At 47.6% G+C, this 17,880-nt stretch overlaps 1 protein-coding gene across 1 annotated transcript in view; it reads right to left on the reverse strand.

Annotated features, from left to right (window-relative positions):
* LOC119382222 (transient receptor potential cation channel subfamily M member-like 2) overlaps window positions 1-14,844 on the reverse strand; it is a 307,967-nt gene extending 293,123 nt beyond the window's left edge. Inside the window, exons 1-5 of the mRNA XM_037649936.2 lie at window positions 14,820-14,844; window positions 14,250-14,451; window positions 5,756-5,912; window positions 964-1,060; window positions 757-872 (exon numbers count right to left, since the gene is read on the reverse strand). Coding sequence (XP_037505864.1) covers window positions 757-872; window positions 964-1,060; window positions 5,756-5,912; window positions 14,250-14,451; window positions 14,820-14,844 — 597 coding nt within the window. The remainder of the gene's footprint in view (window positions 1-756; window positions 873-963; window positions 1,061-5,755; window positions 5,913-14,249; window positions 14,452-14,819) is intronic.
* Window positions 14,845-17,880: the final 3,036 nt, after the last annotated feature.

A 17,880-nucleotide genomic window follows, 5' to 3' on the forward strand; every position in this document is an offset into this window, starting at 1 on the left:
GCGACGGTGATTGTATGCGGTGACGACGCAGTTGCGCGATTCGCCTTTCGCGTGTGACGTATCCTCGCCAGGGCAGGGCCGCTTCGAAATGGACGAACGGTGTTTCTCCGCCCGCTACTGTTTCGAGTGCACTGACACCGACTACTAGGGAGCGCACACCTTTCCATTTCTCTCCACAAATGACGACGCTTTCAAAGAGTGCATGTCGAGTTAGTGCTTATTATGTGCATGTTGAAGCCATGTATGCGTGGGATTCACGATATGCTATGTGCAGGTGTATGTAAACTATTACAGCTACCACAAAGGTTTAATCATGTTCAATGACGTTGGTCGTCGGGATTGAGATGTGCCACCAGGCATCAACGTGGGTGCGCCCACATCAAGCGGTGCTATAGCTCCCAAACGCCAATAGACACTGTGCAAGCTCTCGTATATCAATGTATAATAAACATGGAACCGCATCTCTAAGAACACGATTCACTTTCGTGTTATACCGATCCCTACGACGGAGGCATCAACCATGCAGAAGAGTTGATATCTGAGCCCGTTGGTTCATTTCACTTAAAGAAAAGCACCTTCTTTCTCGTGTCCCGTGCTTTTGCTGGCTTTTCTTCAAGGATCAACCATGTCATTTTTTCCATCCTGCATTCCACCGACCTTTGTATCATGTGATGATTTAATGAAGGCAGTTTTATTCCCCTTTCGATTTTCGCTAGAGCCGCAGTTTGTGATGATGCAGATAGCATAATCTCTAACCTGGTACTGCTGGGCGAAATCCTTCGAAAATACTTTTGTCATTGCCACTTGCGGGCAGTTCCAGTCCAATGTCAGAAGTATGTCCTTTTTTATTTGGTGGGCCTGATGATGCTGCACTTGGGCTACAGCAAAACATGAGGGGAAGTAAACAATAAGTTCTGGCGGAACGCAGCACAGCACTAAAATGTTCATGTGCTTTCGACTTACATTTGAATACGGCTTTCACTAGAATGTCATCAAGGTGCTGCAGGTTATTGCGGTGGTGCTGTATATTAATAACGGTAAAATACATTTGATCTTGAGTCTGCAAAGAAATCATAGGAGGCGTACATTACATAACACGACACAAATCTGCAACACTAATAAAATGAAATCAAGCGAAGTCCGTACTTCTCTCGTCACAGAATACAGAAAAGGAGCGGACGTAAGGTTAAAAGCCGCATGTAGTTGCTTGAGGAAACCCCATTAGCCCCACGTGATAGTGTGGCGAGGATAAAGCTTAGCCTTGACAAGACTGCAGAAATACTGCAACATTGACACACATTCCGAACACGCAAATGTCGGGAAGTATAAATGTAAAAATAAATACACTAGGGATCAATACCAAAATATACGTACATAAGTGCGAACAGTTCTAGTGCATGCAATAACATTATGTGATTCGACATCAACAATAAAGCAACACATTAAAACAGAATGAAACACCATCTATTGATGCATAAGTGCTGAAACACCAACATAATTCTCGTTATTTCTTCCACTGAGATGTTCTTTCGTTCAAATGTGTTAAGTTAACTGATGTATCAGAAAGCCCCTAAACTCTCTCCGATATTTTTTTAACATTTCAAGTAAACGCGCGCATCGAGTTCAGAATGCCGTCACCATCAACAATGCTAATTGTGGCAGCGCTACGAACCGCGGGCGCCCCACAAATTCCAAGGAATAATCCTTTGTCCCCTCCAGCCTTATCGGCAGTGTTGAGCCCCTCAGTGTTCGCCGTGACGTCAACGTTTTCGTCTGTTCGTCATCGACAATACCTGTTTCTCCACCCACAGGTACGTGCGCTCTTCCTCCTCGCACTGTGAGCAGGAGCACTTGGCCAAGAGGAGAAACGAAGCGACGTAGCAGAGGAAAGGGCGACACTAGCGAGAAACTCTTCTGTATCATCAAACGCGTGTAACTCTGCTATTACGGCACCGTTTCGAGAAATTCACACGGCTGCGTGTTTGTTGAAGACTCGTGCACAACTGCGACAGCACAACTCAATTTCGACCTCTGGGTGGTTTAGGGACCCTTTAAGGCACGTGCCTCGTAATCACCTCGTTATGGCACGTAAAATCTCAGAAATCACTGTTGCTCAATCTGTACGTAGACCGACAAAACGCTGTAGACCAAGTAATACACCGATGTATAGGTGTGAGCAAAAGTATGCAGATCATGGTATCCCGTGGCAGAATGCATCGACGCGCCATCTACCGACGCGGCGCCTGCAGTGGTGCGCATGCGCGTCCCGTCGTATCAGGTGGCCTCTCACGTCGCTCTGTCTGACGGGGTTACGGCGCTCGTAGCCGAAACAACAACTGGGTGTCGCTTTCTTTGCTCCATCGAATCTGTGCCGTTCTTTCGCGTAGCGGCTGCGGCGGAGCCGGTTCAAGCACCGGGCTCGCGTCGTTGTTTACACCGGTTAATTACCCTAACTAAGCATAGCTAGCATCGTATAACCAATGAAGCCAAGCACATGAAATTAAGTTTTCTCAGCCCAGCTTGCCTTTGTCGCGTTGAGCCATGTTAAACTTAGATGAGCCTAGCTCATTTAGGGCTAGTTAATGTTGATTAAGATGAACTCCAATACCGCATTGATCAGCCTGAGATCCAACCAAACACACCCTAGATACTGGTGTCTCACGTGGCATAATTACTCTAATTATGCATAACTAAGCTAATTGGGTGGCGACAAGGTAAGTATAGATAAATCTGATTCGGCATGGTTGATCATGGCATCGCCTAACTAATCAGAGCACTATTACCTCTAATTGGGACGTATAAACTTAACCCCGTATAAATAAAGTATTTGAAGTGGAATTCCCCATGACCTCAGAAAATCCAAGGTCACGAAGATACTAAACTCCTGGCCGAGTCGAGTCTTATTAAATTAAATTTAATCTAATTAGCGTTAAGATTAGTTATGATTACGACTGATTACATGACCAGCGTAAAAAACGACGCGAACCCGGTGCTTGAACCAGCCCCGCAGCAGCCGCTACGTAAAAGAACGGCACAGATTCGATGGTGCAATGACAGCGACACCCAGTTGTCGTTTCGGCTACGAGTGCCGTAACACCGTCAGACAGAGCGACAGACAGAGACGTGAGAGGCCACCTGATACGACGGGAAGCGCTTGCGCACCGCAGCAGGCGCCGCGTCGGTAGATGACGCATCGATGCATGCTGCCATGCGATGCCGTGGTCTGTATACTTTTGCTCATGCCTGTACATTGCCCATGAGCACATAACATTGAACGTTCAATGTTACCGTTATAATGGCACTCTTGTACAGAATCGTTAACCTGAAGGCACAAATTGCACACTTCAATGATGTTAAACTCAGAATACTTTTCTGTGTGGGCCACTGTAAGCAACTATCTTTATCCCACGATTCTCAGCAACGATAATCTAGGATAAAGCATGCCTCGTAATGTATCCTAGACTGTGTGACAGTAAATTATTGAAACGCGTTGTACAATAATGAGCGCGTTGCGCATTAATGGTCTAGTTTTTGTTGATACCACGTATCTTTGGCAATCTTGGAACTAAGGTCAATGAACTGTACTTTTCTGCAGATTGAGCAACGTTAAGCGTAACGTATCCATGACGAATGTGTCATTGACAGTGCATTCTAACAAACTCGTCGTCTAACCGGAGCACGCGATCAACATAAGTCTTCATTCTGTTATTTGAAAATATATATTTTTGCACGGCACTGAACTTGTATATGTATTAGTAGCCAGAGGGCGCTTCCACTGTTGTAAATGCACGACAGTCATTCCTCTTTTACTCGCTTAGTTCAGCGAGAGAGAAGCAACAAAAGGCAGGGAAGTTAACCACACGCACATCCACTTTGCTACCCTGAACAGGGGAGAAGGGCGAAAAGAGAGGGGTTAACAGAATGAGGCAAGAGTACTACCCAAGCCAGTGCGCATGGATCCCCTTACATTGCAAGAACTGCGACAGCATTAGCTGTTTTCCTCAGCTGGATATACCAAATTTATTTTCTAAGGCTAAAACGAGAACAGATAGAGAGGTCATCGAGGCATTCATCATCGCAAAAACGCCTCCCTTAGTTCAAAGGAAATAGATTTCTTAGACGGACACATCATGACTCTTCCGGGCTTGTAACACACACGTGGTGTTGCCGCATTTTCTCAACCTTGTGTAAGATTATGGGTGCGATTGCTCCTCGTCAACCTTATAAATGTTCTACCTTCAAGAAATAAACAACGTTGGCACTTTGGGGTGTGCGTGTTCTATTTTTTTTAACGCGTTGCCTTCTTGGCGTCGCTTAAACGTGTCTGCTGGGTCTACGAAATAGGAGTCTATGAATCTATGAGTGTAGTGAAAATGTGCTAAAAAGAACCGCATAACAGGAGGTGTCACAAATACTAGGTACTGTTGACTCACAAGGGTCCTTACAAGTTACGACTTGGAGGCGACGGCATTAAAAATACTGTGCTGTCGCCGCATTTTCCTGTAATAAGAAGTGCTAAAGCGAGCGAATAACTTCCCACGGTCCAACGTCTTCTAACATGCCGTAAAGGAGAAGCCTCTGCCTCAAATCATTAGTGAATTAAATGGTATGTGTTTGGTATTAGATTTACGGAAGTGCTTTTTACACGTAGATTGTATTTGTGAACGCTCAATTGAGATGTCAAGCATATGTCAAGAACTGAGGTGCCTCGCCATACGTGCGTGTTGGCGTCCCGAAAGCCTAGCCAGCACCTTCTAAATTTCCATGCGTAGAAACTGTTCCAAATCTATGACAGGGACAGCCATAGATGAGGTGGCAGCCTTTGTATTATTGATGTGGTGAATTTACCGACAAGCGAATTACCTTTAAGGTCTCTATTCTCCGAAATTCACCGCATGGTGATATGCTATTTGGCTGCATAATTACTGCGCTGGGCCGAGTATAGATTCTTTATTACACAATATTTACGTTTATTTTTATATCATACACCTGTAAGAAGTGCCCAGGCATCGGCCATAGGAATACTTCTTTGACGCTGTAGAATACCGGGAACGACGGCCCCGTTGCTGCATAACGAAGACACGCCAGCATAGTATTTTCAATCGTCAGCAAAATATTCCGTGTACGAGTACTTATATTGCAGTTCTAATAAGTGCACGTGAATGTGAGCAGCAGAGGCATGCGTCAGCTCCACAAGAGAGGTGCCACATTCTACGAGAAGCAGCTGCCACTGCGGTGGGAGCTTTGCGAAAGCCATTAGACTATAATGGAGGGTGGGAGCATTGATTCTTTAGTCTAGCATTATTACACGCAGTGAAAATTCTTGCCCGGTTGGTTGTGGAGAAATGCAGGAGAAGAGGTGTTGCCGCAAAGGAAGATTTGAATACTCTGTCAAGCAAGGGTCGGCACACACGCTATGCATACCCAAGCGAGCCAACTTGCCCGACCGTTCTTGCATTTTAATTATGCGCTCAATTCAGGCAGCTGTCGTGCATAACTCTGGTGAGAGGGCTCTAATGTACTACTTGAGGTATATCGTGCTAACAAGGCCAAATGTCTGCACTTCTAAATAACTGGCATTTCTGATGCGATGACAGTTTACCGTGCTTTCAGTTGGCGCAGTTATTTAAGGGATACTGCTCTTAAAGGGCACAATTTCCGCTCCTTCATTTACTCGCTCTATAGCAGGGCTTCTGGTTTACAAAGCGTTATTGCACAGATGCAGTGATACGCAAAATGCTGTGACTTTTCTTACCTGACACGCGATGCGCAAACACTCGACGATTCTATCCTTGAATAAGTTCCTCGAAAGTGCGTTGTCTCGAAACTTTGGGAACATCTGGCATATGTGAGAGTTTATTTCTGGCTTTAAAACGTTTTCGATGAATTCAGGATCCCACATGGTCACGCCACTGGAAGCAAAAATGTCGCAGAAAGCTTAATCGTCTTAACAATAGGGAACGGAGACATTGTTGTACTTGCAACGTTTTGATGTATCCGCAGACTCGAAAGTCGCGGGTTTGATCCCGGCCGCAGCGGTCGCATTTCGATGAAAGCAAAATGCTCTCGGTTGATATTTAGCGTTTACAGCCAAGCTGTATATAAAGAGCATTCCGTTTGTTAGCTAGCAAAAATTTGTGCCACAGCAGTTGCTCAAACCTTACTACTCCCCAATGGTCCACAAAAAATGAAGAACTGAAAACATGGGCCGCAAACAGCAATTTGCGTCACTTGTCTGGCGACATGCGTCACTTGTCTGGCTCGCTGCAAACGCATGCGGTGAGCCAGACAAGTGACGCATGTCGCGGCAAAAGGCGCATATTGCTCAAATGGAAAGCATTAGAGGAGCATACAAAAAATTCAATGAAGATTTTATAGCGGGACATTCCGGATTTAGTTGCAGGGTGTTTCATGGGCAATGGTTCAAAAATTGCGTGTCACTTCTGTGCCGCATGCTTCGCTCGTCATCCATCTCAATAGAGTGACATTGTTATTCTTCTTTCCATATTGTGTTTTTCGTAATTTTTGTATAGTGCTTGAATTGGTTTCTATGTGTAGTTGTATTACATTGCTTAGTGTTTTATTTTGTTACTGTTTAATACGGTCAGAAAGCTATCGCGAATCGACACCACTGCCACCTATATAACGTGATTGGTTGTGGCTGAGGAAGGAATTTTCTGCAGGAACGTTGCAGCTACGTATGGAATGTGGAGATTTGACAGGATACCTTGTGCGCTGTTATGCGTACAATACAGATGCGCACAGCCATATTACTTAGTGTGTAGCTGCTTCCGCTTCCAGGAAATTATCTTTTGTTGGAATGTACCCGTTTTTTGGTTGCAGCTTTATCTCGTACCGAACTATTTCTTTGGCATGTATTCATTGCACTGAAGCGTGCGGACACTCGTCACAAGGGCTCCGCTTCCAACGAACGTTTCCAACTGTTTTCAAACTGTCGCACACTTTCAACGATGCAAGAAGGAAGAACTCGACAGACGCTCCTACGCCAACACCATGTTTTAAGCCTAAAGTACCTGAGCAGGAACCCATCGACACGCACAGGGTGCGCTAAGCCAAGGCGTGGATAGGCTTAGCGCCGACATAATGATCGAAACTGCCGAAGCCATGGGCAATCAACTACCCCCTCTTTGGGACCCGATCGCCTCTAATGGGAGAAAGACTGTATAGGTGATTCTGTTCAGAAATAAGAAGTTGGGTTCGGCGTGCACGATAACCGTCTCTCGAAAAGAGACAGTTATGTACCTCAACCGGTACACACGCGGGGAAAGGGAATGAAAAGGAGACAGAGAGAAGGAAAGACACAAAAGTAGGGCTTGCAGCAAGGTAGGACGAGGAGCGCACTATACTACGTGGCGTGTTGGGTTTAAAGCCCCTCGTCAAGGCCGGCAGCGTCGATAGGAAGACTACGGAGAGCGGCAATTCGCACTTTCTCTCAGAGAGAAGAAGGAGCGAGCGCAGTTCGCTTGTCGAAACGTCGGTTCCAGCAGACCGCCTGTTCACGAATTTTTCATTACAAGACTAATGGCGAGATAAACCTGAACCTTGACAGCCAAGCCATTGCCAAAATTTCAAAAGCCCGCATTTAGGGCTACTGGATCCAGAGCAATGACAGGACTACTCCCACAATCACCACACTGAGCCCGACGACCGGACAGACTGCCCGAATGATTCGGAGAATTACGTACCATAAGAAAGACATGAAAAAAGCGGAGACCAGCAGAATTGTTCTATCATGAGCAGAGTAAATTACGGCTTCCCTATCACCCACTCACCAAGACTGAGGAGAGTGATGTAGACGCGATCACTGAAAGGCACACAACGAAGCCCTATGGCTTCCACGTTACACCCTAGGGCTTCAAAGTTACAGGTCAACGGAGCTACCGGAAAACATGCATATAGAAAGACACAAAGAAAGATGAATTGCCAAGGTGGAACGGCTCCGCAAGCGGCCAAATTCGGACCCTAGTACCACTTACGTCGACGCGGCCAGGTACCACGAAGGTGCCTGAGGTCACGTCTTGACGGTAGTGGACCAACGCCACAGTGTGCGAACGGCCTCGTAACCGCGCGCAGCGTCATCGACGTGGGCGGAGGCCATGGTCATTGCCCTGGCTGTCAGAGAGCGGGAGCACGCAGGAAGGTAGTTCGTAGTCATTTCAGACTCGCAGGGCGCGTGCCGCCTCTTTACGGCGGGTCGCGTGCCGGCAGCCGCAGCACGACTACTTAAAGGGGTCATGAACCACTTTTCCAAGTAATGATCTAATGACCTTGGTATCAGAGTTTACTGCCTCCCGAATCGATTGCCGCAAAAATTTCTCGAATCCGTCAAGAATCAGCGGAGTTACGGGGGTTTGGCGCATGCTCCCAGCGCTTTCTCTCTTTTCTCGTGCCGACGAGCGCACTCGAAGCTAGACAGGGAGGGATGACACGGGGGAAAGAAGTTACGTCAGTGCGCGTCATGAAACGCGATCGCTCTCACGCTGTGATTCGCTTGCTCGAGTTCGGCTACCGTGTACTGAGGAGTGCGGCGCCGGCAAGTGGCGGCACCCCGCGGCAAGAAGCGCATCTGATCCGAACGCCGCTCTCGATTTACGTCGGCTATCGGTCAATAAGCATGCTATGTCTCTTGCGACGTAAACTGCCAGACGCCCCGCCCACCGACGAGAGTGAGAACCGGCCTCTGTTTGAAAAGAGGGCGCCTAAGGAAACGGCAACTTCGCGCTCGGCTTGTGGCCTTTACGCGGCGCGCACGACTGTAGTATTTGGCAGAGCAGTTCATAGCCGTGTCAGCTTTCCGCAGGATGTGTTTTTTCAACAAGCCCAAGGGGTGCTTCATGACCCCTTTAAATTCACGCCAATCTACCAGCCCCACTTGATCTGGTGCCCCGGCCACACCGGACAAGAGGGACACGAGAGGGCTGACGCACAAGCTGGTGAACTTTGCAGCCCTACAGTGACGGACGATTCCTTCCCGTTGCCCGCAATTTACATCCTGTACCGCGCTGAAGAAATTCTAGAAAACTGGCGTTTCGAGAATCGAAAATATGGAACTCCCCACATGTCCCTCTCGGGAGAAGAGGCTATTGATCTGAGAAAGATACCGGTGGGCAAGCGGACGCTCAACTATGTAGCCACCGCTGCGGTTAATTTCCAGTGCCGACCGGGAACCCACCGCTTTTTCCAAAAAAGGGTAGAGTAGTACACCCACCTGGCGTTCGGTTGTTAATGGGTACTAATCTCGAAAGGTTACCCCATAATGTTTCTGTAAAAGTTCATGGGCCTTTAATCCACCACAGTCTTGGTGAAATAGTTGAGCATCCGCCGCTGCTGTGGGAGGCAGAGAATTGCTGCCGCCGGGTACCTACCAGAAAAATAGGTACAAGCGTACTTCCGGCCTGCTGCTCGGCACAACGAAGTTCATAGTCGCTCGGAAGGGCACCCACCCTGTGGGAAATTGGCCGCATGGGACCGCCGGACCTAAAAATAAGGTCATCCTCTTTTTTTGTCTTCCAGTGAAAGTGTGCTTTTCTGGTGCTTGCGCGGCGGTAGAGCAGTGGATAGTGTTATCGTGTGGATAGTGTTATCGACTCGGATCTCAAGTCGATGACTGCACCATGGTGGCTAAAGTCCATTCCAAGGATGGCAGCTCTTGAATAATGGTGTAGGATTACGAAGCTCACGGCATCAACCCGGTAGTTAATTGTGACTCTTGCTGTGCACATTCTCGCCGGTGTTACTAGGTGAACTTCTGCTGTCCAGATTTTTTCAGGGCCTTCCCAGGCGGTCTTCACTTCAACTTCGTGGCGAACGCTCTACTGATTACAGAGTAACCTGCTCCAGTGGCCGTTTATAAGCACGTTGATGTCGGTAGTTCGTCGTCTTGCGTTAGGGTTAGGTTGCGGCGTCGGATCACGGCTGCGACGGTTCATTCGGCTGCAGCTATGCGGCATTGTCAGATCTTCCGGCGGCAAAGGTTCGTCTTCAGGGCGCCGCTTGGCTGGCGGATTGTTCTTTTGATTTCGTCGCTGCGCCGTCGTCGGCGGTGAAGGATCTTTGTTGTTGCGACGAACAGCAACCGCACCTCCATCGCTGGCTGCCTTTAGTTTTCAGAATACGGGCTGGGCGACCGGCCCTGAGTTCGGCCAGCGCATGGCTGGCGTTGGGGAGAAACGTAGCGGCCTGGTGACACGATCGCGGAGGCTGTCGGGGCGCCTACTGCGCTCCTGCGACGTAGTCGGCGATGTCACGTGGCCGTTCATCTCGCTCTAAACGTGGAACGTTGATGGCAAGTTTACGGAGCCCCAGCTCGCGGTAGTGGCAGCCACAGGTGTGATCGGCTTCTCCGCAGTCGTAGCAGATCGGAGTGGCCAGGGGCTCCAAATGTCGGTCTTCCTGAACAGGTAGCGCTCGCCGACAGGTGGACGAGACGGCGTCGACAGAGTCGGCGGGAGCTGGTGCCGGAACTTCGGCGTCTTGGCATGGTCGCGGAGGAGGAGTGTGACCGCGTGTTGCAGCAGTGTAGCTCACAGCTTGTGGTTGCACCTCTGCTGGTTGAGTAACGCCCAGTGATTGCTGGATCTCCTGGCGCACAACTTCCGCAATGCAGTCAATTTGAGGCTGCAGTGAAGGTAACAGTTTTCACAGCTGCTCCCGCACGATCGCTCTGATGGTCTCGCGCAGGTCGTTGGTTCCCAGCGCTTGAACATTGCCGTATCTTGTCGTGAGCATGCGGTGGTGGTATTGCATTGTGCGAATTTCTAGCGCCTTTTCGATTGTTCTGACCTCCGAAACGTATTCCCAGACCGTCTTCGGCGGGTTGCGCACAAGTCCTGCGACGCGTTCTTCCTTAATCCCCTCCTCAGAAAGGGAGCAAACCCTGGGATATCCTCGGATATGCCCGGGTAGGCGTGGCGAACAAATAGGCCATTTTTTCAGTGATGTGTTCGCTCGGGAGCTGTACAGTGATCTCTGACCATGTTTCGGCCCTTTACTTGCGGACGACGCTTGTGAAGGTGTGCGTTAATGCGGAGCAAAATAGATGTCACGTCGTTAGGTTGGCCTCTGTGTTCTCAAACCACGTTCTGGCGCCATCTTCACGGGGACAGAAGTGATACACACGGCACATCGATAGACTCGAGCACAATTGTCCGTCGTCAGTAATCTGATCAGCGATAAGGCGCGTCGGCATTTAGACATGTGGCAAGGTGAAATGATATCGGTCGCAAAACGTGGAATGAGAAGTCGTCCAAGACCTACAGCCACTGACATCAACGCACGCCGTACGATTGAAGCGCGACTAGGTCAGGGGACAAATAACGAAAACCAATAACTGAATGGAATTTTTTTCAAATGCTCTTAATTTTGCATATGCCAAAGCAAACTAGAAATTTACGGTTTATCTTAGACTCGGCTAAAAAGTTGATTGCCTCGTTTTTTTTTTTGTCGAGCACCATAAAAAAAGCGGGTGGGGTATGCAGGCAGTCTGCTATGTGGGCTTGTGTTTAGTTGGGCGCATTGTCGGCTCAACGAGGCATCGCTCACTAATAATAATAATATCTGGGGTTTAACGTCCCAAAACCATGCTATGATTATGAGAGACGCCGTAGTGGAGGACTCCGGAAATTTCGACCTCCTGGAGTTCTTTAACATGCACCTAAATCTAAGTACACGGGCCTCAAACATTTTCGCCTCCATCGAAAATGCAGCCGCCGCGGCCGGGATTCGATCCCGCGACCTTCGGGTCAGCAGTCGAGCATCATAACCATTAGACCACCGTGGCGGCGCGAGGCATCGCTCACGTTTGCGTGGTGGCTTCATGCGTATGTTCGGTAGGTTATTTATTTGCTTAGGTGTTGTTTACTGGCGTCACACTTCAGAGAAGCTGAACTAGCTCACAGGATGCGTGGCTAACCGCTCCTGGGACTGCAGACGGCTTTCGCTGACGGCCGGCATGCCCTCGCCTTTCCTGACGGTGAATGCGGCACGCTCAGCGAAGCAACGCTGTACTGCAAGGTTACCAAAGTGAAACTTTCAAGGCTGATGTCTCGCTCCAGTGGTTTTCCTCGATTGGGCAACGACAGTTTTCAAACTAGAGTACTCGCGAGCCGTTGTATAATAATTTCCTCATCTGCAATGTATTTGGCGTATATTGCAAGTACACTATAGGGCTAATAAAACAAGCTAACTAACCCAATATTTCATGTTGATCTTCGTTTTCTATTCAATTTCGCGCAATGTACTGCAAATGCGCGACATCGCTACTGTTTCCGGCTGTGACGGCAAATTTTAGATGCGAAGCAGCCTTTGCTCGGGGCTCTGTCCGGCGGCAGTGGTGGCGTCCGCGCTCCACAGCGCATGCGCCTACTCTCTCTCTCCCACTCTCCACCTTTACGCAGGTCTTCGGTCGCCTTCTCTCCTCCCCCGCGCTGCATCCGCGGCGCAGCTTCTCCTCCCACGTGATGCAGCCGCGCCGCAGCCAAATACAGCCTGTAACCCACTCTCTCCCCTCCCTCCCCCATTTTATGTGTATATAAGCGCGTGCGCTCGGTCGGCTTCCGTCATTCTCGCTTCGCTCCCGTTCAGATGAGTTGTAACGCCAACGTCGGCGCCACTCGTTCACTCGGCGCTAACGGAAAGCAACGCACACAGACAACGTAATGATAACACAAACACTAAATACAAACCTCACACACTAACTGAAACGCCGAGTGAACGTAACGGAAACTTGGTGTGCGCCCCCAATCCTGCTTCGCATCCTCTCATGGTTCCGTTGAGTGGGAGAAGGTGTAATTTTTATTTTGTTTATTTTTTTGCTTACTGTTAGTTGCCCCCCGTTCCGTAATTTGCGATGTTGGCAACAAGCCGCCAGCTAATAGACACATCTGCTTCTAAGGACGTTTCGCTACTAGTTCACATATACCTTGCGTGTGGCATCGATGATTCCAGCCTTATTGCCTTATCGTTGGTGGCCGCGTTAATTCCAGAATAAAATCTACTGTGCGCGTTACGCGCTCCTGTTTATAAGAACAACCTAAGCTAATTGGGAATGTTCGCCATCCCGGTCGCAAGGCAGCGGTTGCACGTGTAATGTTACATGAAAAAAGATAAAGAAGCGCAATATACTATCATCGTTTACTTAGCTTCACAGAGGCCTCCCTTTGTATAGAGGAGGTTGGTATCCCAGACTAGAGTGTACTAGAACAGGGGAGTGCTCGGAACGAGCTTCGAAAAGTGAAGCCAAAATAGGGTCAATCCGCTTGTAGCGCTGCGATCGGTAGTCTGCAATGTGTCATCGTTTAAGAGCTGCGCGCGGCTCCGCCGAAGTGATGCACGGGTAGAATGCCCGCTTCCCACTCAAAAGGCCCGGGTTCAAATCGCAGCTGTAGATGGTGGATTTTTATTCTTAGTGTCACCTTTTATAGCTGCGTTGGTTTTCCTTTGTTTCTTTAAACTAGCTTCAGTTGCTACATATTGGTTCAACAATGAACGCAAAATATGAAGTAAGATGGAAGAAATTCGGCAGTGAGCTCAGTTATTTGCAGCGCCCCCGCCAGGGATTGAACAAAAACGTAAAGTATGGCCTCCGAGATTTTTACGAATACGACACTCAAAACGAGATTTCACATTTTACGTTACTTTTTTGCAGCAATACGTAGCAAGAAGCTAGTTTTAAGAAACAGAGGAAACCCAACACTGCTATAACAGCTGACACTAAGAATAAAAACTTACCATCTACAGCTGCGATTCGAACACGGGCCTTTTTAGTGGGAAGCGGGTATTCTACCCCTGCACCACTTTGGCGGAAGCGCGCGCAACTAATAAACGACGACACATTGCAGACTACCGACCGCAGCGCCGCAAGCGGATTGAACCTGTTTGGGCTTCACTTTCTGTACGTTGGTGCTGCGGCCATTCCGAGCACTCCCTTGTTCTATTACACTCTAGGCAGACTAAACTCACCTTCAAAAATTAGTGCCAGTAGCCCATTAGGTGAATGTCTTTTGGCGAAAGTTAATGCAAGCTTAGACAAGACAATCCAAAGGCTCAAATTTTCGAGTCAAAAAATATGTATGCACCGACTAAACCTCCAACGCATTCTATTGCACTTTTGATGAAATTTACGCATTTCAAATAAAACTACAAATGGCTTGTGCGCTTCCAACGGGCACCTCTATTGACTCTAATGTACTGCTGCGCGGAAGCTTCGCGTGTAATGAGATTTTGCTCACCGTCTGTCTATTTCATTGTATGCTAATGCCAGCAGATCAGCAACGCCTCCGCTACCCTGGATGACAAGGACGGGAAGCTGCTTCTTGATGTGCTCCAAGACCATCTTGTTGCATCCAGTGCCTCCCTGGCACACGATCGCTATCAGCGGAATCTCGGCAGAGTAGAGCGCCGATGTTTCAATATCACCGTGAGGGCTGAGCGCTGGCACAAAAGCAAGATCGCGAATTATAACGGAACATAGGCATACATGTCCTAGCCTTGTTCCTCAAACAATGTCTATTGCACCACCTGAGATTCAGCAAAAATAATTATGTTCTGCAAATGCCAAACATATATCATTAGGTACTATAATACGGCACGGGGCCCGTGTTTTGGTTGGCTATCGTTTAAAGTACCGAGTATGTATCGAGGAACGAAATAGGGCGCTGAGTATTGGTCTGAAATTCGGTGTGTAAATGACCACAGCAGGTATAGCACGTCTTCATTGAAATGTTTATGCTATCTGGGACGATCAAAAAGCGACAATATTGGCTATCTCGCCGTCTTTTCGCTGGCCAGCATGCAGATACTGACACAAATAGGCAAAATTACCATATTACATTGCTACCTCTGCTTATTTTTCAATCTGATTTACCTTTACAATTATTCGGCTCAACTAAATGGTCTAGCTTATAACGCTGAGACAAAGAGGCGTACCGCTTGCATGTATTATTCTTAATTTAAAATGATGTAAAAAGGGGGCAGCGCTAGAACGAATACAAAAGATGTGATGAAGGCAGGACTTGCGCTGGGCTCAAAACTGAAGTTTTTATTGAAAAAAACGCCCCTTATGTGCAGCCAGCATCGTCACACAAAGTTACCACAGAAGGTGCAGAGCGAACCAAATCAAGATAATATCAGCAGGAGGGACGCAGCCTAGTGGAATAAGGTAGACAGCAATGAAAACCACATCGTCAAATGGCACTGTGCTACGCACGTGTTGATGAGGTATTCAAATTTTTTTTTTTTTTGGCAAGAGGGCTACTGATGCCTGGCTGACGCTTTTGTCTTGTAATCTGGTAATGTCAAAGGCTTCAGTTATTATCCTGTTATTTTATTATGCTGTCGTGAAAGATCGGCAGTATCAATAAAACGGGATTTACATCCACACGAAAGACATCAATTGGCCTGATTTTAGGAGGTGGCATTAAAGGAGCAGCCTTGTGTTGATGCACCTCCCGCTCTGTCCGACGTATACTTTACCACACGATGAAGGAATCATATACACACGGCCTAGCTTTCAAGATACGAACGTATTGACATGGTTAGTTTTACATACAGACTTTACAGATGGACCTGATTTTCTTAGGATAAGGGGACAAATCCTTCCAAATTTCTGAGCGGCAGAAATTTTGAAGGAATTTGGAAGGGAGAACCCAAACAAGCTCGCCCACATATATGTTATTCTGCAATGGCCTTACTTAGTTGGGCCTAATACTGGGCTGATCACCACATCACCGGATGTTACTGTGAAGTCATCAAAGTACTCGAGAGTTCTACGTGGCCCTAAGTCATGAAAGTAGGTTTGAGGTTATTACCGTTTTCTTCGTCTGATGTCATTGAAAGGTGCTGTTCGAGCTTGAGCATGAAGTAATTCAAGCCTGTTTTGTTGACAGTATCATCCTTGACAATAATAAAGTGAGTATGGTCAGGATTCAAGTCATATTTATTTTCTTCAGGTCGGCTTCCGCTGTTTTCTATGTATATTGAGCCTTCCTGAAAGTAAAGTTTTTGAGATTACATTCCCCCGCTATGTTCACACATTGCACGTTACGTTTCATAAACACGCAAACGTTTTCTATGTAATATTTTAATGGTATAAAAACAGGAACAGGTATTAAACAGAAACACGAGTACCGCTCCTAACTGGCAAGAATAAGGCATATTCAACAGCTACAGCTCGCAACAACTTGCAAAGAAACAAACCGCTTAGATGGAACACCATTCAATTGCACTTTCAAGGCGCTGTAGTGGCAATGGCCAACAAGGCTGTTTCGTTGTTTTTCAGGTTTGATTATGATGCAACAAACAGTAAGAAATTCCCAAAATGTATCTTATGGTGCAGGCTGCACTGTTTTTTGGCATCAATCCAAGCTTGTTATCCGAATAAAAACAGCCCATACAAATAAAGCACGGTCTGCCATCAAAAGTAGCATGAATATTGCGTGAACGTTGATAATTCTATGAGAGCCTCCTACTCTAAACAAAGGTGCACGCATATCCGTACCAACTGGTCAAAACAGTGGTACCTGCGACCTTAAAACAAGGTGTGCATGTGCTTGTCCACATAAGCTAAATATTTGCTAAAGGGAGACTCGATACTGTTCAAAGTGAAAGGCCAATTCTTCCCCCTGAATTCCGCTGTATTGGTTGCCTATTCCGGCTCTCCAATTATTGGATTTCTGTAAACAAACGGCCTTCACGCTGGGCAAGGTGCTGCGCATATTATAGGCGAATAACGGCATAGATGAACACAAAGAAGCATAGCACGCGTGTGGTATGTAATAATGTGAAGATATTTTACGTGTTTACCAGTTCCGTCACCTGCGCAACTTTATCATAGTGAACGTATTCGAACTACACAACTTCCAACCCTTTACTAGGCCGTCTGTACACGCTGTGACGCAGGTATGACGCATGCAAGTGCATACCGTTGTGCGCCCTCTTGCGCGGTGGGTGTATGATCTTCGGGGTTTTCGAATAAAGCCTCTTCGCACAGCCGCACTTCTGACGTGCGTGTTACATAGGAATAGCGGCAGACATGACCGGAAGCAGCAAAACAAACGTATGGCACGCCATCCCGGGTAGCTTATAGCTGTAACGGATTTCCGGAACGCCGGACACTCAAGCCAACGCTTCTGCGGAACTCTCCGCCAGCAGGGTGCCCTGTTCACCACACCACTGCCACATCCGAGGGCTCTCGACTCGACAACGGACGTTTGGCAGAGCTGGAAAACATGGAGGCAAGGGTTTGAACTGCACGCCACGGCTACCTGCCTCAATCAACACCAAATAGATTACAAGCCACAACTTTTTTACGGTCATTCGAGAGGATCCGCGCAGACATATAACACTTTCTTCGTCGATGACCGCGAAGAAAAGTCAGACATAGCAGTCGCCAAAAGAAGTTCGAAGCTCTCTACAAACCGCCGTCGAACCTGGCGTTCAACGAGTTCTCTTTTGGGTCGCGTAACCGGAAGGAAGGGGAAAGCTTTAACGAATGGCTAACCGAAGTAAGAGTACTGGGGAAGAGCTGCAGGCTTGCTGAAATGGAAGCTCGCATGCTGAGGAGCAGAATATTACTAGGCACAAATGATGAAGAGCTGCAGGAAAGGTTTTTTTCGGAAATCGCTTCTTTTTAGGGGTGTGCGAATATTCCAGAATTTCGAATATTAAATTGAATAGCGCTCCACTCCATTCCGTACACTAATCGAATAGTGCGTATTAGAAATACTAGATATTTTTCGAATATTTTCAAATTATAAGCAGCCACGAAAAACCCTCAAGGGAACGAGAGGTTGGAACAAAGAGGAGTACCGTTTCTTGCTTAATCATCAAGTTACCACGATACATACAGCCCAAGGGCTTAAA

The sequence above is a fragment of the Rhipicephalus sanguineus genome, chromosome 2, assembly GCF_013339695.2.
Source record: "Rhipicephalus sanguineus isolate Rsan-2018 chromosome 2, BIME_Rsan_1.4, whole genome shotgun sequence".
In the NCBI taxonomy this organism is placed as follows: Eukaryota; Metazoa; Arthropoda; class Arachnida; order Ixodida; family Ixodidae; genus Rhipicephalus; species Rhipicephalus sanguineus.